The 24,226-nt window shown below is 42.1% G+C and overlaps 1 protein-coding gene across 1 annotated transcript in view; it reads left to right on the forward strand.

The window, feature by feature from the left end:
- Positions 1-605: 605 nt before the first annotated feature.
- LOC106566805 (intermediate filament family orphan 2) overlaps positions 606-24,226 on the forward strand; it is a 28,801-nt gene continuing 5,180 nt past the window's right edge. The window contains exons 1-4 of the mRNA XM_014135220.3: positions 606-1,784; positions 12,055-12,115; positions 14,171-14,269; positions 17,079-17,264. Of these exons, the coding sequence (XP_013990695.1) occupies positions 1,225-1,784; positions 12,055-12,115; positions 14,171-14,269; positions 17,079-17,264 (906 nt within the window). The 5' untranslated portion in view covers positions 606-1,224. The remainder of the gene's footprint in view (positions 1,785-12,054; positions 12,116-14,170; positions 14,270-17,078; positions 17,265-24,226) is intronic.

Here is a 24,226-nt window from a genome sequence, read left to right on the forward strand (position 1 = left end):
TGGAGGCCACGGTGTTATTGGGGACCTTCAATGCTGCATAAATGTTTTGGTACTCTTCCCCAGATCTGTGCCTCGACAAGATCCTGTCTCGGAGCTCTACGGCCAATTCCTTCTACCTCATGGCTTGGTTTTTGCTTTGACATGCACTGTCAACTGTGGGACCTTATATAGACAGTTGTGTCTTTTCAAATAATGTGCAATCAATAAAATTTACCACAGGTGGACTTCAATCAAGTTGTAGAAATATCTCAAGGATGATCAATGGAAACAGGATGCACCTGAGCTAAATGTCGAGTCTCATAGCAAAGGCTCTGAATACTTATGTAAATAAGGTACTTCTTTTTTATATATATACATTTGGAAAAATGGATACACCTGTTTTCGCTTTGTCATTATGGGGCATTGTGTATAGATTGATGAGGATTTTTTTATTTATTTAAACAATTTTAGATTAAGGCTGTAACGTAACAAAATGTGGAAAAAGGGAAGGGGTCTGAATACTTCCCGAATGCACTGCACATACATACATGCATACATAGCAGGATAAATTAGTTGACCAGATAACTTTGATAAACAATCAGAAATAACTATTGATTTTCTGGTTCGTTAGGAAATCTAAAGTTAGTTAAGCTTGAATGGGCATGTTCTAAACATATCTTTCTAAAAATAAACACATTTATTTCAGAATATTCAGGCAAGTTATCTGGCGGGCGGGTGGGGCGTGTTTTCATTTGGCTGTAACATAATACCAGTAATAGGGACAGAGCCTTGATTTCAGGCGTATTCGGCAACTCACTGGGACGACTCTATCAAAAAGGATGGGCGGCGCAGGAGAAATGAATGAAGGCGAATGACTTTGCAAAAACTAGTTAAAATATCCGCAGCAATACAGAGAAGGTGCGCAGGCTACATAGCGTCCTTAACTATTTTGCATGGAGATGCATTCGCCATTAACAAGAGCATCATGAAGAAGGTGACATACGGCGTTTATCTTTATGTCGAGTCTACATTCCTACATTGTCCAAGATGACACAATGACAAGGCGTTCACAGCAATGGTTGCGAGATTTGTAGTCGCATAAGCTCATTTCAAAGAATCACATCATCGCCGACCGCGTATTTTTACGGCAGGGCGCGGGTGAAAAATACAGTAGGCCTAGGAGTAACAGGCTAATTGAAGTTGACCAGTTAAGCCCCTCGGAATACCGTGGCGATTTGTTATTTAATGTATTGCCCATTTAACGCAAACGAAATGATGAATTCGATGGCTTTTGCTGAGGGTTCGCAATCTCCGGGTGCCGCTGGGGTTCCCGTTGGAGCGCCAGCGTCCGGTACTAGTGCTAGGGTGTCTAGTGCCCTACGGACCGATTTGGGTTCCAATATTCATGCCTTGAAAACACTTAACCTGCGATTTAGATGTTTCCTAGCTAAAGTTCATGAATTGGAGCGTAGAAACAAGTTGTTAGAAAATCAACTACTGCAAGCATTAGAGCAATCCCGCTACAGAGCGTACTTCAGCCGAGAACAAACAACCCAAACGGGCTCTTTGGACCTGTCTCTGGCTGGGTACCAGCCACGGGTAAGCCCACCAGGTACGATATGGAACTACACCCACACGAGGTTTGGGGACCGACTCGAGACTAGGCTCCACAGCCCCAGGATGTCATGGATGCAGGCAGATGGTGTTGATGTTGGAGTTCAAGTCGATACCGTCACACCTGAACTGCGAGCCCTGTACAATGTGTTGGCTAAAATCAAGAGAGATAGAGACGAGTACAGAAAAAAGTAAGTGATGTCACTTTCAATTAACACTTTACATTTTTAAGTTGTCAAGAAAACTTTTGCAAAGATACAATCAATCAAGTCATTCAGAACAAGCCATCGCACAATCTTATCCAAGTGTCTGACAAATGTTGTTTTTACTTATTTGGCAGATTGTTGAGGAACTCGTTGACTTTGAACTTGGTGAGAAGTTGTTGATAGGTTGTTGACAAGTTCTTGTTTGCATTATATTTACATACACATTCTAGCAACCTTGTGTTCAGAGGTTGCAGCCCCTTGGGCTAATGCTTAATAAGGTGTTGGGCTGATGGTCGCAGGGACCCAGGTTCAAGTTCTGCTTGGGCTACCCTTTGAATTCGCTACACTGGTGTCAGAAGTGAGATGGCACTGTCGGGAATCCAATGTAAGTTGTCTCATTGTTATGGGTGCAAGGGATTTGTGAGAGTGAAGTGCAGGATGTGCTTTGCTTTCTGAAATAAGGCCGGTTGTTACCTTACAACACCTAGTGATCTTGTCACGAGGTTGACGACCCTTCCACCCCACTCCCGTTGTAACTTTTGTAACTTGAGTGTTTCTACACTCAGTTTTGAACAGTAATGACTAGTGCCTCTAAGGTTTGAATCTGTCATTTCTTACCCACGCCATTACATCACAATGTACTAGAGCAGTGGTTCCCAAACGTTTTATAGTCCCATACCTCTTCAAACATTCAACCTCCAGCTGTCTACCCCCTCTAGCACCAGGGTCAGCGCACTCTCAAATGTTGTTTTTTGACATCATTGTAAGCCTGCCACACACACAAACTATACGATACATTTATTAAACATAAGAATGAGTGTGAGTTTTTGTCACAACCCGGCTCGTGGGAAGCGACAAAGATCTCTTAGGACCAGGGCACCGAGAATCCACTCTCACATAGGTACGTGGTTGCAAAGGGCATCAGTGTCTTAACAGCATGATTTGCCAACGCAAGACACTCTGAGCACAGCCCTATCCAGAAATCTGGCAGTAGCTTCTGATTAAATTCAATTTTCACAGAACCGCTTGTTGCAATTTCGATGAGGCTCTCTTGTTCAGATATCGGTAAGTGGACTGGAGGCAGGGCATGAAAGGGATAATGAATCCAGTTGTTTGTGTTGTCCGTTTTGGGAAAGTACCTGCGTAATTGCTCACCCAGCTCACTCAGGTGCTTCGCTATATAACATTTGACATTGTCTGTAAGCTTGAGTTAATTTGCACACAAAAAAATCATACAATGATGGAAAGACCTGTGTGTTGTCCTTGTTAATGAAGTCAGAGAAGAGCTCCAACTTCTTAATCATAGCCTCAATTTTGTCCCGCGTATTGAATATAGTTGCGGAGAGTCCCTGTAATCCTAGATTCAGATCATTCAGGCAAGTAAAAACATCGCCCAGATAGGCCAGTTGTGTGAGAAACTCGTCATCATGCAAGTGGTCAGACACGTGAAAATGATGGTCAGTAAAGAAAACTTTAAGCTCGTCTCTCAATTTAAAAAAACCTGTCAATACTTTGCCCCTTGATAACCAGTGCACTTCCGTATGTTGTAAAAGTGTTACATGGTTGCTGCCCATATCATTGCATAGTGCAGAAAATACAGAGAGTTCAGGGGCCTTGCTGTAACAAAGTTAACCATTTTCACTGTAGTGTCCAAAACGTCTTTCAAGCTGTCAGGCATTCCCTTGGCAGCAAGAGCCTCTCGGAGGATGCTGCAGTGTACCCTAGTGGCGTCAGGAGCAACTGCTTGCTTGTGCGTTACCACTCCATCTCCCTCTCATGGCTTTTGCTCCATCAGTACAGATACCAACACATCTTGACCACCAAAGTCCATTTGATGTCACAAAGCTGTCCAGCACTTTAAAAATATCCTCTCCTGTTGTCCTGGTTTCCAGTGGTTTGCAGAAGAGGATGTCTTCCTTAATTGACCCCTCATAAACGTAACGGACGTATACCAGGAGCTGTGCCAGGCCCGCCACGTCTGTTGACTCGTCCAGCTGTAACGCATAGAATTCACTGGCTTGTATGATAAGCAGTAATTGTTTCAAAACATCTCCTGCCATGTCACCGATGCGGCGTGAAACAGTGTTGTTTGATGGAGACATTGTATAGTTTTGTTTTGCCTTTTCCCCCAGCATTCCCCCAGTCATATCCGTGGCAGCAGGAAGAATGAAGTCCTCCACAATAGTATGGGGCTTGCCTGTCCTAGCCACTTGGTAGCTCACCATATAAGATGCTTCTATACCCTTCTTATTAATGGTATCTGTTGCTTTTATACATGTCTTACTACTCGAAAGTCGTCTTAATTCTCGGTCAAAAAACTATGTGGCTTATTTTTCAAATTGGTATGTTTTGTTTCATCAAGTTGTGATAGTACTTTTGCACACACTGTGGCTGAGGAAAGGCACTACTCCCAATACAAGTGAACCCCAAATCAATGTAGTTCTCATCATATTTGCTCCTCTTCGATGGTCCAACGTCCCTGTCTGTTGTTCAGTGCTTTCCCGTTGTAAGGGGTCAGTAGCTCTTCCCCTGCATCAGATTCACAACTGTCAGTGTCCATGCTAGCTGGGCTAACAACATATAGAATTACTGATGCTAGCATTGGATGTGCTAGTGGAAGCAGAACAACTTGTGTCGTCGACATGTGCAGGTTTAGTACTGTTGGTTGTAGCAGTACTACCAGTAGAGCTGGTATGTGTCTCTGGGGTGGCTGGAGTTAATTTATATAATTATTTTTTATACAATTATAGTTGATTCCAAGTTTTTAATAATGTGAAGTTAGGATAGCCTGAACATGAGAAAGTTGGATTGGTGTCTCTAGCTTGAACGGTTCAAGAGTTACTGTTAGTGAGTCATTTTCTAATGGTGAGGACCGACACTGGAGACGAGAAGGAAGTACAGGGAGTGAACATTTAATGAAACACGGACAGCATCTGGACAGGGGAAAACAAAACAACAATAATGCTGACACGGCTCTAACCGAGGAACAGACAGATAGGAGGGGCAATCAACAAGGTAATGGAGTCCAGGTGAGTCCAATGAGTGCTGATGCGCGTAATGATGGTGACAGATGTGTGTGATGAAGGGCAGCCTGGCGCCCTCGAGTGCCAGAGAGGGGAAGCGGGAGCAGGTGTGACAGTACTCCTGCCACCCGGCGTCCCACCTGGGCGAGCCTGATGGGCCGGCCAAGGCATGGCGCTAGACTAGCCGGCTGAGGCGTGGGAGCCCGACGATTCGGCTGAGGCGTGGGAGCCCGACGATTCGGCTGAGGCGTGGGAGCCCGACGATTCGGCTGAGGCGTGGGAGCCCGACGATTCGGCTGAGAGGGGAAGCGGGAGCAGGCGTGCCGATAATAATTTATGCAAATGTTTATAGTTATTGTTGATCAAAGTGTTTTAAGAATTGGAAGTTAGGATAGCCGGAACATGAAGAAGATCGTTTAGTATCGCTAGTTTAAACGGTTTAAGAATTACTTTTGGTAAGTTGTCCTTTGTCAAGTTGGCTGGATGTCCTACCATACCCCGTTCAAAGGCACTTAAATATTTTGTCTTGCACATTCACACTCTGAATGGCACACATACACAATCCATGTCTCAATAGTCTCAAGTCTTAAAAATCCTTATTAAACCTGTCTCGTCCCCTTTATCTACACTGAATGAAGTGGATTTAACAAGTGACATCAGTAAGGATCAAAGCTTTCACCTGTTTAAGTTATTGTCCTGCTGAAAGGTGAATTCATCTCCCAGTGTCTGTTGGAAAGCAGACTGAACCAGGTTTTCGTCTTGGATTTTGCCTGTGCTTAAGCTTTATTCCATTTATTTTTATCCTAAAAAACTCCCTTGTCCTTCCGATGACAAGCATACCCATAACATGATGCAGCCACCACCATGCTTGAAAATATGAAGAGTGGTGCTCAGTGATGTGTTGTTGGATTTGCCTCAAACATCACACTTTGTATTCATGACATAAAGTTAATTTCTTTAACACATTTTTTGCAGTTTTACTTTAGTTCCTTATTGCAAACAGGATGCATGTTTTGGAGTATTTATATTATGTACAGGCTTCCTTCTTTTCACTCTGTCATTTGGGTTAATATTGTGGAGTAACTACAATGTTGTTGATCAATCCTGTGTTTTCTCCTATCACAGCCATTATACTATAACTGTTTTAAAGTCACCATTGGTGAAATTCCTTCCTCTCTGGCAACTGAGTTAGGAAGGACACCTTTATCTTTGTAGTGACTGGGTGTATTAATACACGATCCAAAGTGTAATTAATAACTTCACCATGCTCAAAGGGATATTCAATGTCTGCTTTGTTATTTCTACCCGTCTGCCAATCGGTTCCCTTCTTTGCGAGGCATTGGAAAACCTCCCTGGTCTTTGTGGTTGAATCTGTATTTGAAATTTACTGCTCGACTGATGGACCTTACAGATAATTGTGTGGGGTACAGAGATGAGGTAGTCATTCAAAAATCATCTTAAACACTATTACACAGTGTCCATGCAACTTATTATGTGACTTGTTATGCACATTTTTACTCCTGAACTTATTTAGGCTTGCCATAACAAAGGGATTGAATACTTATTGACTGAAGACATTTCAGCTTTTCATTTTTGTATTAATTTGCACAAATTTCTAAAAACATAATCCCACTTTGACATTATGGGGTATTGTGTGTAGGCCTGTGACAGCAAATCTCAATCCATTTGAAATATTAACTTAATGTGTTAAAAGTCAAGGGGTGTGAATACTTTCTGAAGGAACTGTAAGTCTATGTCACTTTTAAATATTGTTGTAGTACAAAAAGTATAAATACTCAACAACCAAAAAATGATCATGCAATCTAAGTTGGGGCAGTCCACACATTTGGAAGTTGTTTTCGTGTTAATAGCTTTGGTCGTTTAAGCACTAGAGCGTGGGGAAGAAATCAAATACTAATAATAATATGAGTATGTCAGAAATCTAGAGTTGCCTCCTGAGTGGCGCAGCGGTCTAAGGCACTGCAGTGCTTGAGGTGTCACTACAAATCCGGGTTTGATCCTGGGATCAATAAGGCGACGCATAATTGGCCCAGCGTCGTCCGGGTTAGGGGAAGGTTTGGCCGGCTGGTATTGTCTTGTCTCATCATGCTCTAGCTACTCCTGTGACGGGCCGGGTGCATGTATGCTAACACGGTTGTCAGTTGTACGTGTTTCCTCCGACACATTGGTGCGGCTGGCTTCCGGGTTAAGCGAGCAGTGTGTCAAGAAGCAGTGCAGCTTTGCAGGGTCGTGTTTCGGAGGACACGTGGCTCTCAACCTTTGCTGCTCCTGAGTCCATATGGGAGTTGCAGCGATGGGACAAGACTGTAACTACCAATTTGATACCACGAAATTGGGGAGAAAAAGGGCAAAAAAATTATAATAATACAATAAAAAATGTAATCTAGAGTTGTGCATTAATTTGCATGCACACCTAATTAAGCAAGTATGCATTATGATAAGGTACTTACTGTTGAATGAACACACACGTACAAAGTTATTATAATCGGTAAGGAAACAAAGGCAAGGTGCGCCAGTGGGAAATGTGCTGCTGCACTCAACAAGTTTAGTCAGATTCTGACCGTAGAATATGCAAATGTCTGCATGCACAGAACAGGTGAGTGAAGTAGCACCCAGAATGGCAGTGAATATTGTACAACAGGTATTTGACTTTGTCACTCATCCAGGTTTAGTTGCATGTTGTTTCACTCCACACTGACCCATGCTTCCTCTGATCGGTGTGGAATAATATAACAGTGTAGGAGGAGGCCCAACCCAATGGAGGCCACTGTTGGGCTCAAGTGCTCCTTGCCCTGTCGTTCTCTAGTGGAATGCATTGTCAGGGTTATTTAGCTCTGGGTTGGAATTCCAGTGCTAACGTAACGCACATGTTTATATTTCAAATAATATCTATTCATTAAAGCATTAGAGACACAGACACACACAGGTGGATTAACCACGTTGAATTGAATATCATTTATTTGGGTAAAAACATTTAGGCCTACAACAAGATGTACATTGTATTCCCAGAGGACAGCAGTTAAAAGTATTAAATAAAACATTTGTTTCCAAAGTGGTCCTCGACGGTAAAAACGTAAGATATTATGAAAGAGGGGCCTCTTATTTTCCTTCTGTGTGCTTCTGAAAATTCAAAACTTATTTACCAATGAGTGTTCATGGTCGATTTCTCTCAAAGCGCCCGTCAATAAGAGTAACCAGGATAAAGGTCCAATTTATAAACCTGGATTGTGGAATACTAGCTATTATGCAATGCATGGGCATTCATCAATCTAATTTCTGACATAACTGTATGGGCTATCAAACCATTGTCATATGACGTGCCAAACTGAACATGATTTCTAAATGGCATATATTTATTCATTTATTAACTAGGGCTTCATTCGCATTTGATTGTTTGAAGTTTTGGGGCCACATGTACTTCAGAGTTATGGTGTGTTCCACTCGTTAACTTTGTAAGGCTTTAACAAGGGCCCATTGTTTCAACAACCAGAGAAGGCTGTGTTTTAAAAAGAAAGAACGCTGACTTGGATGACAAAGTGTTATTATGACTGCTACCAATGTTAGGTTTGTATGGTCAGCCACTTATTATTTGAAAAAGAGGGCATTGGAGTGGAATTGGCAGCCTGTGACCAGTGAATTTCAGGTTCAAAGTTCAACATTTTTTTTACACTTGATGTTGTACCCTTAAATAAAACAAATGTATGAAGCTTGTTGATATTCATCAGGATTAAAATGGCCTCAACACTTTTCAAGCAACTGAATTTGAATGTTTCACTCTGTGTTTCACCCCATTTCACTCTGTTTCAAAATGTATCCCTAATGAACGAGACCCTGATCAGGGACCACATAGGGACCTCTGACCTGGTTACTATAACACCCCATACAAACTATCTGATGACTGCTTCCTCAGAATTAATCCCATATTCTTCCAAAAAGGTGTAGCCTATATTGTATTGGTTGAAATGATCAATTAGCGGATGGAAATATTACAGACTGTGGCTTTAAGAGTGACCTTCCCCATTCTAACCCACCAATGTCCCATCCTTATCCATGGATGGTGGTATTAGGGATGGGTGTGTTGTTGTTTTGCTACTGTCAGGGGAGTCTAGCCAGCACTGCATCCTGGCTCCTGGCACAAGGACCTGCCTCCTAATGGGATTGTTGTGTGCCTGTGTAACCACCCCCTCTGCTCCCTGCCCCAAGCCGTCCTGCAGAGAGAGATGGAGAGTGCACTTCTTAATTCAACCCCCATCCTATTTTGGTGTCTTTGTGAGTCACCAAATACATTAAAAAGAGAAAAGCGATCTGTCCGGAATATTCTATCGGTAGAATGCTTTATATCACGTTCCATCTACTTTGATAATGAATGTTTCTGATAGTCATATCAGCTTAGCTTGTGCTGAAGCTTGTACCTTTTTTGAACTACAGTTTTGACCAAGCTAGCTTACATACTAAGGAAGAGTGAGTGGATGGATGGGTCGCAGTAAAACAATACGGCTCTTAGTTATAAGGAGCTGCTTTTTCTAGACAATGACATCCCCTTTCATTGCTCCAGTTCGTCAAGCCTTCCTGTCTTTTTTATACCTTTTGAAAATCTGTAGCCTGGAGCAGAACATTGGTTTAACTGACCACTCAAAATCTGCTGGCAAAAGTGGCAAAAAAAAGTACCCTCTAGCATGAAATCCCCAAAGGCAACTTTGCAGATCAAAAAGAAAACTATTAGCTTAATTTTGTGTTAATAGTAACACTTTCTTTGAAGATGGTATATGAAACTGTATCATTGAGGTCAAAAAGCCTTTGCTAAATTAGCATGGTGGAACTATGTAGTTCAGTTGGTAGAGCATAGCTCTTGCAACGCCAGGATTGTGAGTTAAATACCCTCTTGGGCCACCAACATAAAAATGTATGAATGTGTGGTATTAAGTCGCTTTGGAAAAAAATGTCTGCTAAATGGCATGTATAAGTAAGCATATCCATGTTGACAAGTTAAAAACAGCCTTGGTGTTTTTGGATTAGATACTGTACATCCTCTAAATTTAGCCCCAAGGTTTTTCAATTTTGGTCACAAGCCTCGGGAACCATAGAGTAAGAGGATACAGGGGTGAATCTCAGTCACAGTCTGACTATATATTAACAGAGTAAATGGCTATCTATCTATGGCTCTGCTCTCCAGAAGGACAAGTCATTATTGAACTGATAAAGGTCTGTGTTACGGCTGTCGAAAGGAGGACCAAAGCGCAGCGTGGTGAGTGTTCATGATAATTATTTAATAATACGAAACACTTTAACAAAAGAAACAAAACGAAAGCCAACAGTTCTGTCAGGTCACATAATACAAAACAGAAAACTACCCACAAAAACCAGGTGGGAAAAGGCTGCTTAAGTATGGCTCCCAATCAGAGACAATGATAGACAGCTGCCTCTGATTGGAAACCATACCCGGCCAAAACATAGAAATAAAATACATAGAATGCCCACCCCATATCACACCCTGACCTAACTAAACAGAGAAACGGCTCTCTCAGGTCAGGGCGTGGCAGTCTGTGTATATAATCTGATATAGAATGATGTCTTGGCCGTGGAGTAAACCTAACTGATGTGTAAACGAGAAAGAGAGAGAGAGAACTGCATTTTAGGCTGTAACGACACACTGATGTAATTGAATCAATAGGTGATTCTTGGCTATTCTTGTTCCGTTAGCATATGTGGCAGTGGCAACCCCTCTCCTGATGCTTCAAAGTATTGTGGGGTCATTGAGTCCATGTCAGTGAGATTGTGCCCGTTTCCTTGTCCACTTTGTAGTGTTCCTCGAAAGAGAGCCACTGTTCTCTATTTGTCTGAGTATCCAAGGATGAATGTCTAGCAAGTGACGTCTATGAGGGCATTATGTTGAAACATTCAAATAAAATGTTTAAGAACATTCAATCAAATGTTGGCATTGGGTAACTGAGCAAATACAGTACAACTACCCACACCGTTTCACTTTTATTCTCCCAATCGCTGTAAGTAATCTTTGCCCACAGGGTGGTAAATGGTTATAGCATATAGAACAGTCCAATGATATTTGCTTAGTGACCCTAAAGGCTTTTATATCTCTCTAAGTCTAATTAAGCTGCTGTCATCACTGTCCATACAGGGCTTAGACTGATATAAAAGCATACACTACCGTTCAAAAGTTTGGGGTCACTTAGAAATGTCATGGTTTTAGAAAGAAAAACACATTTAAAATAACATCAAATTGATCAGAAATACAGTGTAGACATTGTTAATGTTGTAAAAGACTATTGTAGCTGGAAACAGCTGATTTTTTAAAAATGGAATATCTACGTAGGCGTACAGAGGCCCATTACCAGCAACCATCACTCCTGTGTTCCAATGGCACGTTGTGTTAGCTAATCCAAGTTTATCATTTTAAAAGGCTAATTGATCATTAGAAAACCCTTTTGCAATTATGTTAGCACAGCTGAAACTGTTGTGCTAATTAAAGAAATACAACTGGCCTTCTTTAACAAGTTGAGTATCTGGAGCATCAGCATTTGTGGGGTTGATTACAGACAAAAAATGTCCAGAAACAAAGCACTTTCTTCTGAAACTCGTCAGTCTATTCTTGTTCTTAGAAATGAAGGAAATGCCATGCAAGAAATTGCCAAGAAACTGAAGATCTTGTACAACGCTGTGTACTACTCCCTTCATAGAACAGTGCAAACTGGCTCTTAACAGAATAGAAAGAGGAGTGGAAGGCCCCGGTGCACAACTGAGCAAGAGGACAAGTACATTAGTGGCTAGACGCCTCACAAGTCCTCAACTGGCAGCTTCATTAAATAGTACCCGCAAAACACCAGTCTCAACGTAAACAGTGAAGAGGCGACTCCGGGATGCTGGCCTTCTAGGCAGAGTTCCTCTGTCCAGTGTCTGTGTTCTTTTGCCCATCTTAATCTTTTATTTTTATTGGCCAGTCTGAGATATGGCTTTTTCTTTGCAACTCTGCCTGTGTGTGTGTTTTTTAGTTTTACTATCCTTGTGAGGACTTCTGGTATTTCGCTGGTCCCCACAAGGAAAAAGGCTATTTTAGGGTAAAGGGTTATTGTTACAATTAGGGTTAAATTTAGAATTAAGGTTAGGGAAAAAATGATTTTGAATGGGAATCAATTGTTTGGTCCCTACAAGGATAGTAAAACAAACGTGTGTGCTGTGTGTGTGATGTGTTCCAGATGGGAGGAGGAGCTGTCTAAGCGCCAGCAGATGGAGGCCATGGTGGAGACACTACAGGAGGTGAGAGCTCATCTCTGCCATCTTAAATCATCATACCCATACCACTCTCCCTCTTCAAGCGCACTGCATCCCAGTACTGTGTCTTTTCTCCTGAAGTATCTAGGCGTGGGCTGGACTAAAGGGAGTTTCCAACATATTTCTTATACCAGTCATTTCCTTTCAAATCCAAAGTTCAAAAGGCATTGTCCATAAAGGGACAATCCATGAAAGGAAGTGAAAAAGTGCACACTCTGGGACAAAATACAGATTCTTGGGATACAGGCTCAGCCTCTGTGTTAGAGGTCTTCACAGGTCCACCTGAAGCCAAATACCCAGGTTCAAAATTCTAACTTTTGCCTCAGGCCCGGGTTGGGTCCAGTTTGATTGTCATCGGGTCTTGGGTCTATGTAACTATAGACCCGAGTGGACCCGACCACGGCTCTGCATAGCATATAGCATATTTATTTTACGCTAATAAGGGAATTTATTTCTTTACTGAAGGCCTAGCCAAAATATAAAGACCTTTTCGTTAACCAGAAGAGCAACTTGTCTAATATATATTTTTTTTAAATGTCACTCGGGTCTAATCGGGTCTGGTCTAGACGGGTCTATGTCTGATTGTTCTTGGGTCCATTCGGGTCCTGGTCCCTCTTTTTTATGATAGGGTCTGTTCAGGTCTGGGTCTGATTGTCCTCCAACGTTTTGGACCCGATGCAGGAACAGCTCGACTCTGTCATGTTTGTGGGTGTTTTGCATGACTACCAGTAAGTTACCTATTCAGGAATTGTGATAACTTGTTATCTCCGGATGCCTCTGACATAAGTGTTCCCGTGTGGCTCAGTTGGTAGAGCAGGGTGCTTGCAACGCCAGGGTTGTGGGTTTGATTCCCACGGGGGACTTGTATGGAGAAAATGTATCCACTCACTACTTTAAGTTGCTCTGGATAAGTGTGCCTGCGAAATTACTAAAATGTGTGTCTGAATGTTGTTTTACAAAAACAGAATGGGAAAGTTCATGATAGAAAATGGATATGGGTGGGGACAGGTTGGGTTCAGATGCTTTAGTCCCCCTGTGTACATGTTAGTCAGTGGGAACCAATGCTGGGTGTGTTACTGTGTCTTATAACCCCTAAAGACTGAAACACGTTACTCATATAACAAATTTAAAAAGCCAATATGTCACGACTTCTGCCGAAGTCAATGCCCCTCCTTGTTCGGGCGGTGCTCGGCAGTCGACGTCGCCGGTCTTCTAGCCATCGTTGATCCATTTTTCATTTTCCATTGGTTTTGTCTTGTCTTCCTACACACCTGGTTCCAATCCCATTAATTACATGTTGTGTATTAAACCCTCAGTTTCCCCTCATGTCCTTGTCAGAGATTGTTTGTTGTTATGTGCTCGTGTTGCTGGATTGGTGCGTGACGGGTTATTGTACCCATGTTTATTGTATTATGTACGTTGGTTTTGGAGTTTGTTTTTACTTTATTAAACTACTCCAGTTACACCAAGTTTGTTTCTCCTGCGCCTGACTTCCCTGCCACCTACACACATGACGTGACACAATAGCACTGACTCACACTGACTAGCTATGTTTCAACTGTTTCCCACTAGCATTCCAGAATACTTTTATTGGAGCTCTTGGCCCAAAACCCAGAACTCAATCCACTTTGACATTGTTTATGTGATGCATCAAAATAGTGGATTGTAGAGTAGTAAAATGACTTTTCAACATGTTATGCAGACTTTTTCTTGAGAATAGGAATTTAATTGTAATCTTTTCAAGATGTTTTAAGACACATTTTTAAAATGAAAACAAGGGAAAAACATGGAATGAACGCCATCGGGTTTAGAATTAGTGCATGGTTATTCATAAACGTGTAAGAGTTTTTATTGTGCTTCTACATCTGCATTGCTTGCTGTTTGAGGTTTTAGGCTGGGTTTCTGTATAGCACTTTGTGACATCTGCTGATGTAAAAAGGGCTTCATAAATACATTTGATTTGATATTGAGCGGTAGTGTGTCAGTAGATTAGATGTGGAGTGTGATGTGGCTGTGTGTTCCATGGTCTGCCCTCTCCAGAATGCCCAGGAGTCTGAGGTGGTTCAGGGGGAGCTCACTGACAAGGTGGAGAGTCTCAAGACAGAGCTGGGCGTCTTCAAGAGCCTCATGACCGATAATGTAAGTAGTGATGCTTAGGCTTTATTTACAGTCCCTTATTCTCCTATTTACACAGAAAGAACAAAGTGATCACTTAGTAGTGTGTGTGCTTCATTTAAACTAGAAACACCCAACCAACTTTAAATTGTGCGGACTGGTTGAACTTACTGTAAGTTGCTTTAATAAAACTTTTTGACATTGTTTATATATACTGCTCAAAAAATAAAGGGAACACTTCAACAACACATCCTAGATCTGAATGAAAGAAATAATCTTATTAAATACTTTTTTCTTTACATAGTTGAATGTGCTGACAACAAAATCACACAAAAATAATCAATGGAAATCCAATTTATCAACCCATGGAGGTCTGGATTTGGAGTCACACTCAAAATTAAAGTGGAAAACCACACTACAGGCTGATCCAACTTTGATGTAATGTCCTTAAAACAAGTCAAAATGAGGCTCAGTAGTGTGTGTGGCCTCCACGTGCCTGTATGACCTCCCTACAACGCCTGGGCATGCTCCTGATGAGGTGGCGGATGGTCTCCTGAGGGATCTCCTCCCAGACCTGGACTAAAGCATCCGCCAACTCCTGGACAGTCTGTGGTGCAACGTGGCGTTGGTGGATGGAGCGAGACATGATGTCCCAGATGTGCTCAATTGGATTCAGGTCTGGGGAACGGGCGGGCCAGTCCATAGCATCAATGTCTTCCTCTTGCAGGAACTGCTGACACACTCCAGCCACATGAGGTCTAGCATTGTCTTGCATTAGGAGGAACCCAGGGCCAACCGCACCAGCATATGGTCTCACAAGGGGTCTGGGGATCTCATCTCGGTACCTAATGGCAGTCATGCTACCTCTGGCGAGCACATGGAGGGCTGTGCGGCCCCCCAAAGAAATGCCACCCCACACCATGACTAACCCACCGCCAAACCGGTCATGCTGGAGGATGTTGCAGGCAGCAGAACGTTCTCCACGGCGTCTCCAGACTGTCACGTCTGTCACATGTGCTCAGTGTGAACCTGCTTTCATCTGTGAAGAGCACAGGGCGCCAGTGGCGAATTTGCCAATCTTGGTGTTCTCTGGCAAATGCCAAACGTCCTGCACGGTGTTGGGCTGTAAGCACAACCCCCACCTGTGGACGTCAGGCCCTCATACCACCCTCATGGAGTCTGTTTCTGACCGTTTGAGCAGACACATGCACATTTCTGGCCTGCTGGAGGTCATTTTGCAGGGCTCTGGCAGTGCTCCTTCTGCTCCTCCTTGCACAAAGGCGGAGGTAGCGGTCCTGCTGCTAGGTTGTTGCCCTCCTACGGCCTCCTCCACGTCTCCTGATGTACTGGCCTGTCTCCTGGTAGCGCCTCCATGCTCTGGACACTACGCTGACAGACACAGCAAACCTTCTTGCCACAGCTCGCATTGATGTGCCATCCTGGATGAGCTGCACTACCTGAGCCACTTGTGTGGGTTGTAGACTCCGTCTCATGCTACCACTAGAGTGAAAGCACCGCCAGCATTCAAAAGTGACCAAAACATCAGCCAGGAAGCATAGGAACTGAGAAGTGGTCTGTGGCTACCACCTGCAGAACCACTCCTTTATTGGGGGTGTCTTGCTAATTGCCTATAATTTCCAGCCGGTTGTCTATTCCATTTGCACAACAGCATGTGAAATTTATTGTCAATCAGTGTTGCTTCCTAAGTGGACAGTTTGATTTCACAGAAGTGTGATTGACTTGGAGTTACATTGTGTTGTTTAAGTGTTTATTTTTTTGAGCAGTGTATTTTTTTCGTTACACCCATTTATTACCACCCACACAACGTATATTTTATTTCATCCATCCATGCACCTGTTCTGTTACTGATGCATGTGGCCACTCTCAGCTGTATAGCCTGGCAGTCAGAATGCTCACAACACATTTGATCATACCTTACATAGACACTCTCCCTTGAACACTGAGGCCAAGAAATTCCTTTGGAATTGGTGGGAGCTAAGTTAGTTGCACACACAGACAGAAAGGCAGACAGACAGACAGATGGATGGTTGGCGGGTGGACGAATGGACAGACTCACAAACAGACACAGAGAGAGAATGACAAACAGGCCGACACAGACAGGACAGGACAGGACAGGACAGGACAGCGAGACAGAGAGACAGAGAGACAGCGAGACAGAGAGACAGCGAGACAGCGAGACAGAGAGACAGAGAGACAGAGAGACAGAGAGACAGAGAGACAGAGAGACAGAGAGACAGAGAGACAGAGAGACAGAGAGACAGAGAGACAGAGAGACAGAGAGACAGAGAGACAGAGAGACAGAGAGACAGAGAGACAGAGAGACAGAGAGACAGAGAGACAGAGAGACAGAGAGACAGAGAGACAGAGTAGCAGTGAGATGAGAAACACTTATGGCTCGCTTCACACAGCCTCCCCCTGTTCTTTGAGGCCCTGTGGTTTTGGCCAGCTTTCTAATGAACGCTCCACACTCTCAGTCTGTGGTCTGGAGTAGTTACGCTCACAGACTGGCCAAAACCTGCCCAGACTGCTGTTTCACACACAATGACTCTTGGCCATTCCCAGTGACTTCTTAACCCTTTTAAGTTAATTTGTTTATTGTCAAACAATGGCACCTTTTAAGTGCCTTTTCAGTTAGTTTATTACTTTAAAAGTGCAAGTCATGGCCTTAAAACTAGATTTAACTATGTAATAGGAAAATGTTGCCTCAGAAAACAATACTCTCTCATACAGTGACAGTATTAAGCAAATGTAAGAAATGACACAGCTCATGGATATTATCTGACTGTGACAATAAACCAACTCCATCCTTTAGGAAATGTCAGAATTGGACACTGCGATCCAGGAGAAGGCCATGAAGGTGGACATGGATATCTGCAGGCGCATTGACATCACGGCCAAACTATGTGATGTGGCCCATCAACGCAACTCCGAAGACATGAGCAAGATGTTCAACATGAGTCCCCACATGAGCCCCTCCAGAGCACCCCCAGAGAGCAAGGTAAATAGATACAGTACCAGTCAAAAGTTTGGACACACCTACTCATTCAAAGGTTTTTCTTAATTTTTACTATTTTCTACATTGAAGAATAATAGTGAAGACATCAAAACTATGAAATAACACATATGGAATCATTTAGTGACCAAAAAAGTGTTAAACAAATCAAAATATATTTTATATTTGAGATTCTTCAAAGTAGTCAGCCTTTGCCTTGATGAAAGCTTTGTACACTCTGGGCATTCTCTCAACCAGCTTCACCTGGAATACTTTTCCGACCATCTTGAAGGAGTTCCCACATATGCTGAGCACTTGTTGGCTGCTTTTCCTTCACTCTGCGGTCCAACTCATCCCAAACCATCTCAATTGGGTTGAGGTCGGGTGATTGTGGAGGCCAGGTCATCTGATGCAGCACTCCATCACTCTCCTTCTTGGTCAAATAGCCCTTACACAGCCTGGAGGCGTGTTGGGTCATTGTCCTGTTGAAAAACAAATGATAGCCCCACTAAGCGCAAACCAGATGGGGTGGCGTATCGCTGCAGAATGCTGTGGTAGCCATGCTGGTTAAGTGTGCCTTGAATTCTAAATAAATCACAGACAGTGTCACCAGCAAAGCACCCCCACACATCACACCTCCTCCTCCATGCTTCACGGTGGGAACCACACATGCGGAGGTCATCCGTTCACCTACTCTGCGTCTCACAAAGACACGGCGGTTGGAACCAAAAATCTCAAATTTGGACTAATCAGACCAAAGGACAGATTTCCACCGGTCTAATGTCCATTGCTTGTTTTTCTTGGCCCAAGCAAGTCTCCTTCTTATTGGTGTCCTTTGGTAGTGGTTTCTTTGCAGCAAATCAACCATGAAGGCCTGATTCACACAGTCTCTCCTCTGAACAGTTGATGTTGAGATGTGTCTGTTACTTGAACTCTGTGAATTGGAGGTGTACCTGTGGATCTATTTCAAGGCTTACCTTCAAACTCAGTGTCTCTTTGCTTGACATCATGGGAAAATCAAAAGAAATCAGCCAAGACCTCAGAAAACAAATATAGACCTCCACAAGTCTGGTTCATCCTTCGGAGCAATTTCCAAACACCTGAAGGTACCACGTTCATCTGTACTAACAATAGTACGCAAGCATAAACACCATGGGACCACGCAGCCATCATACCGCTCAGGAAGGAGACGCGTTCTGTCTCCTAGAAATTAACGTGCTTTGGTGCGAAAAGTGCAAATCAATCCCAGAACAACAGCAAAGGACCTTGTGACGATGCTGGAGGAAACAGGTACAAACGTATCTATATCCACAGTAAAACAAGTCCTATATTGACATAACCTAAAAAAGGCCGCTCAGCAAGGAAGAAGCCACTGCTCCAAAACAACCATAAAAAAGCCAGACTACGGTTTGCAACTGCACATGGGGACAAAGATTGTACCTTTTGGAGAAATGTCCTCTGGTCTGATGAAACAAAAATAGAACTGTTTGGTCATAATGACCATCGTTATGTTTGGATGAAAACAGGGGAGGCTTGCAAGCTGAAGAACACCATCCCAACCGTGACGCACTGGGGTGGCAGCATCATGTTGTGGGGGTGCTTTGCTGCAGGAGGGACTGGTGCACTTCACAAAATAGGTGGCATCATGTGGAAGGAAAAGTATGTGGATATATTGAAGCAACATCTCAAGACATCAGTCAGGAAGTTAAAGCTTGGTTGCAAATGGGTCTCCCAAATGGACAATGACCCCAAGCATACTTCCAAAGTTGTGGCAAAATGGCTTAAGGACAACAAAGTCAAGGTATTGGAGTGGCCATCACAAAGCTCTGCCCTCAATCCCATAGAACATTTATCGGCAGAAATGAAAAAACGTGTGCGAGCAAGGAGGCCTTCAAACCTGACTCCGTTACACCAGCTCTGTCAGGAGGAATGGGCCAAAATTCACCCAACTTATTGTGGGAAGCTTGTGGAAGGCTACCTGAAACATTTGAACTAAGTTAAATAATTTAAAGGCAATGCTACCAAATACTAATTGAGTGTATGTAAACTTCTGACCCACTGGGAATGTGATGAAAGAAATAAAAGCTGAAATAAATAATTCTCTCTACTATTATTCTTATATTTCACATTCTTAAAATATAGTGGTGATCCTAACTGACCTAACACAGGGATTTTTTACTATGATTAAATGTCAGGAATTGTGAAAAACTGAGTTTAAATGTATTTGGCTAAGGCGTATATAAACTTCCAACTTCAACTGTGTCTCTTAACACCATCCATGTTGGACTTCTATTTGCCAAATATTTTTCAACTGTGCTGTGATGCGTCACAAAAGTTATTCACAAAAGTATTATCATAGCTTCTACAGATTGTAAATTAAAGAAACATTTTTGCTGAAATAATTATTATATTAATGATTGATTGACTATGATTTTTCAAATCAGCCAGTATTGCAGCGTTAGTTCAAGGTAAATGTTGCAATTCTTCAGTGACCAAAAACAAGCTACATAAGGTACAATAAGTACCAAAATAAATGATCTAATGACTCTGCCTCCTCGCAGCAAAATCTGCAGAGCTGGGAAGATTGTATCCCCCATATATATAACATTCTATTGGTTGCAAGAATTTTGTATAATAATTTAAATTGAAAAATTAGAAGTTTTGAATCCGGCATTGTTTTGCGTGTCAATTCATAAACCATGTGCCATGGAATCGGTACATCGAAAATCTCTTCCCAACTATTTAGCAATTTTTGGTACAACTGTCAATTTTTTGGGTCCTTAAATGAAATCGATATGTTTTTATTTATCACTATTTTCATTAACCATTTATGGTCTTTATTGCAGGGCCGACATACTGTACAAGTTCCTTACTTTTCCCCCTTCTACTTGCCTCTTCCATTTTTGTGGTAATGCTGCAATTAGTTGGTTGTAATTTTGGGTAGAGCAGACATTTCCATATGTCTGTGTTAGCTGCATGTGTGACATAACTCCACCAGTCGTATTTATGATATAATTTACAAAAATTATACCTTTTTTTTTTATATTGAAACATTTGTTTTGTCAATTAGTATATTTGAGTTTAACCACAATATTTGTTGTATTATTTGTTCTGTCTGTTCAAGTAGATTAACTGAAATTGCAACCAACTTTTTGAGGCTTGTTTTTAAAAAATAACTATATTTTGGAGATGATTTCGTTTACAACTGCTCACTTTCGGGGTATTTGAAATCTGAATAAAGGGAAAAAGACAATTTTTGAACATGTGGTGAGACATTCTTACTAATTTACTAGAGAACCATTTCGGCTTTAAGAATAACTTTGGTATGACTGATGCCTTTAGTGAGAGGTCTAATGCTTTAATATTGAATAATTTCTGCCCCCTGAATTCATATGCATTATATAAATAGGCCCTTTTAATTTTGTCTGCCTTGCCATTCCAAATAAAATTGAATATCTTTTGTTTATATAATTGAAAAATCAGGTCACTAGGTGTAGGCAAAACCATAAGCAAATAGGTAAACTGTGATATGACTAAAGAGTTAATCAGGGTGATTTTTCCACAAATAGACAGGTATTTTCCTTTCCATGGTAGCAAGATCTTACATATAGTGAGATCATTTATGTATTTTGGGATTTGTATACCGAGTATGTCCACATCCCCGTCAAACCATTTTATTGGTAAACTACACGGTAAGGTAAAAGTTGAATTTTTTTGTGATCCAATACGTAATATGATCATTTGGTTTTAATCCAGAGAGGTTAGCAAAAGTATCTAGATCCTCTATGAGGGCGTGGAGGGATTCTAATTGTGGTTTTAAAAGAAAACATGATTCATCAGCATACAATGTCACCTTTGTTTTTAAGCCACGGATTTATAATCCCTTAATATTATTGTTGGATCTAATTTTAACAGCTAACATTTAGATGGCAATAACGAATAGATATGCCAATAGTGGACAACCTTGTTTTACTCCTCTTGACAGTTTAAAACTTTCTGAGATGTAGCCATTATTTACTATTTTACACCTAGGGTTACTATACATAACTTTAACCCATTTTATAAGAGATTCTCCAAAATTGAAATATTCAAGGCATTTATATATAAACTCCAATCGTACTTTATCAAAAGCCTTTTCAAAATCAGCTATGAAAACTAGCCCTGGTTTCCCCGATATTTCATAGTATTGTATTGTTTCCAGTACTTGTCTTACATTATCTCTAATGTGTATCGTCCATGTAAAAAACCTGTCTGATTAGGATGAATAATATCTGACAATTCCTTTTTAATTCTATGCGCCAAGGATATTGCTAGAGTGTAAGATGCTTCCAATATTTAAAATGGACTGGATCTTTATATATACCACTTGGATCTTGTTTCAGTAATAATGAAATCTAACCTTCTTGTTGCGTGTCCGATAATCTACCGTTTATATAGGAGTGGTTAAAACATGCTAATAATGGTCCTCTGATTATATAAAAAAAAGTTTGGTATACTTCCACTGGTATGCCATCCAGCCCTGGAGTTTTCCCAGACTTAAAGGCTTTAATTCCATCAAGAAGTTCCTCCTTTGTAATTTGGCCTTCACATGAGTCTTTCTGTACCCGATGTTAATTTTACATTATTAATAGGGGAAAAAAATCCATACAATTTAGCTTCGGTTAGTGGAGATGGAGGCGACTGAAATGAAAACGTATTCTTAAAGTACTTTACTTCCTCTTTCAAAATATCATTTGGTGAATCATGCGTGACTCCATCATTTGTAACAAGTTTCAATAAAAAAAATTGGTAGCATTTCTGTGTTGAAGATTGAAAAAGAATTTGGTGCATTTTTCCCCATATTCCATCCAGTTCGCTTTATTTTTATAATATACTGCTCAAAAGAAATAAAGGGAACACTTAAACAACACAATGTAACTCCAAGTAAATCACACTTCTGTGAAATCAATCTGTCCACTTAGGAAGCAACACTGATTGACAATAAATTTCACATGCTGTTGTGCAAATGGAATAGACAACAGGTGGAAATTATAGGCAATTAGCAAGACACCCCCAATAAAGGAGTGGTTCTGCAGGTGGTAGCCACAGACCACTTCTCAGTTCCTATGCTTCCTGGCTGATGTTTTGGTCACTTTTGAATGCTGGCGGTGCTTTCACTCTAGTGGTAGCATGAGACGGAGTCTACAACCCACACAAGTGGCTCAGGTAGTGCAGCTCATCCAGGATGGCACATCAATGCGAGCTGTGGCAAGAAGGTTTGCTGTGTCTGTCAGCGTAGTGTCCAGAGCATGGAGGCGCTACCAGGAGACAGGCCAGTACATCAGGAGACGTGGAGGAGGCCGTAGGAGGGCAACAACCTAGCAGCAGGACCGCTACCTCCGCCTTTGTGCAAGGAGGAGCAGAAGGAGCACTGCCAGAGCCCTGCAAAATGACCTCCAGCAGGCCAGAAATGTGCATGTGTCTGCTCAAACGGTCAGAAACAGACTCCATGAGGGTGGTATGAGGGCCTGACGTCCACAGGTGGGGGTTGTGCTTACAGCCCAACACCGTGCAGGACGTTTGGCATTTGCCAGAGAACACCAAGATTGGCAAATTCGCCACTGGCGCCCTGTGCTCTTCACAGATGAAAGCAGGTTCACACTGAGCACATGTGACAGACGTGACAGTCTGGAGATGCCGTGGAGAACGTTCTGCTGCCTGCAACATCCTCCAGCATGACCGGTTTGGCGGTGGGTTAGTCATGGTGTGGGGTGGCATTTCTTTGGGGGGCCGCACAGCCCTCCATGTGCTCGCCAGAGGTAGCATGACTGCCATTAGGTACCGAGATGAGATCCCCAGACCCCTTGTGAGACCATATGCTGGTGCGGTTGGCCCTGGGTTCCTCCTAATGCAAGACAATGCTAGACCTCATGTGGCTGGAGTGTGTCAGCAGTTCCTGCAAGAGGAAGACATTGATGCTATGGACTGGCCCGCCCGTTCCCCAGACCTGAATCCAATTGAGCACATCTGGGACATCATGTCTCGCTCCATCCACCAACGCCACGTTGCACCACAGACTGTCCAGGAGTTGGCGGATGCTTTAGTCCAGGTCTGGGAGGAGATCCCTCAGGAGACCATCCGCCACCTCATCAGGAGCATGCCCAGGCGTTGTAGGGAGGTCATACAGGCACGTGGAGGCCACACACACTACTGAGCCTCATTTTGACTTGTTTTAAGGACATTACATCAAAGTTGGATCAGCCTGTAGTGTGGTTTTCCACTTTAATTTTGAGTGTGACTCCAAATCCAGACCTCCATGGGTTGATAAATTGGATTTCCATTGATTATTTTTGTGTGATTTTGTTGTCAGCACATTCAACTATGTAAAGATAAAAATATTGAATAAGATTATTTCATTCATTTAGATCTAGGATGTGTTATTTTAGTGTTCCCTTTATTTTTTGGAGCAGTGTATATTACACTGGATCTTTCTTGAATAAGTTCCTCCATTTCTTTTTGTTTTTCCTCTAACTTATTCTGTGCCTCTATTGTACAGTTTTTATTGCTATCTGTACTATTAGTCCTTCAATTTCCTTTGTTAATATGGACTCTTTTGATCTAAATTGCTTTTGTTTTATAGATGAGTACTGAATTGCATGGCCTCTAAAGGCACATTTAAAAGTGTCCCATACAATAAGGGGATCTATGTACCTATGTTATGTCGGGAAAAAGTCATATAAATTCTTCTGTCCTAGTTATGAACAAGTTATCATCCAGTAGGCTTTGATTAAATTTCCAATATCCTCGCCCACGTGGAATTTTGTAAGAGTAATATATATGCCAATTATGTGGTGATCCGACTGCATTCTGTCCCCTATCAACACTTTTTAAACTTTTGGAGCCAGAGAGCATGACATAAGAAAATAATCAAGACGACTTGATTAAGCCTCCGCCATGTATATCTCACTAGGTCACGATATTTAAGCCTC

Source organism: Salmo salar, chromosome 13 (genome assembly GCF_965601325.2).
Source record: "Salmo salar chromosome 13, fSalSal1, whole genome shotgun sequence".
Lineage (NCBI taxonomy): Eukaryota > Metazoa > Chordata > Actinopteri > Salmoniformes > Salmonidae > Salmo > Salmo salar.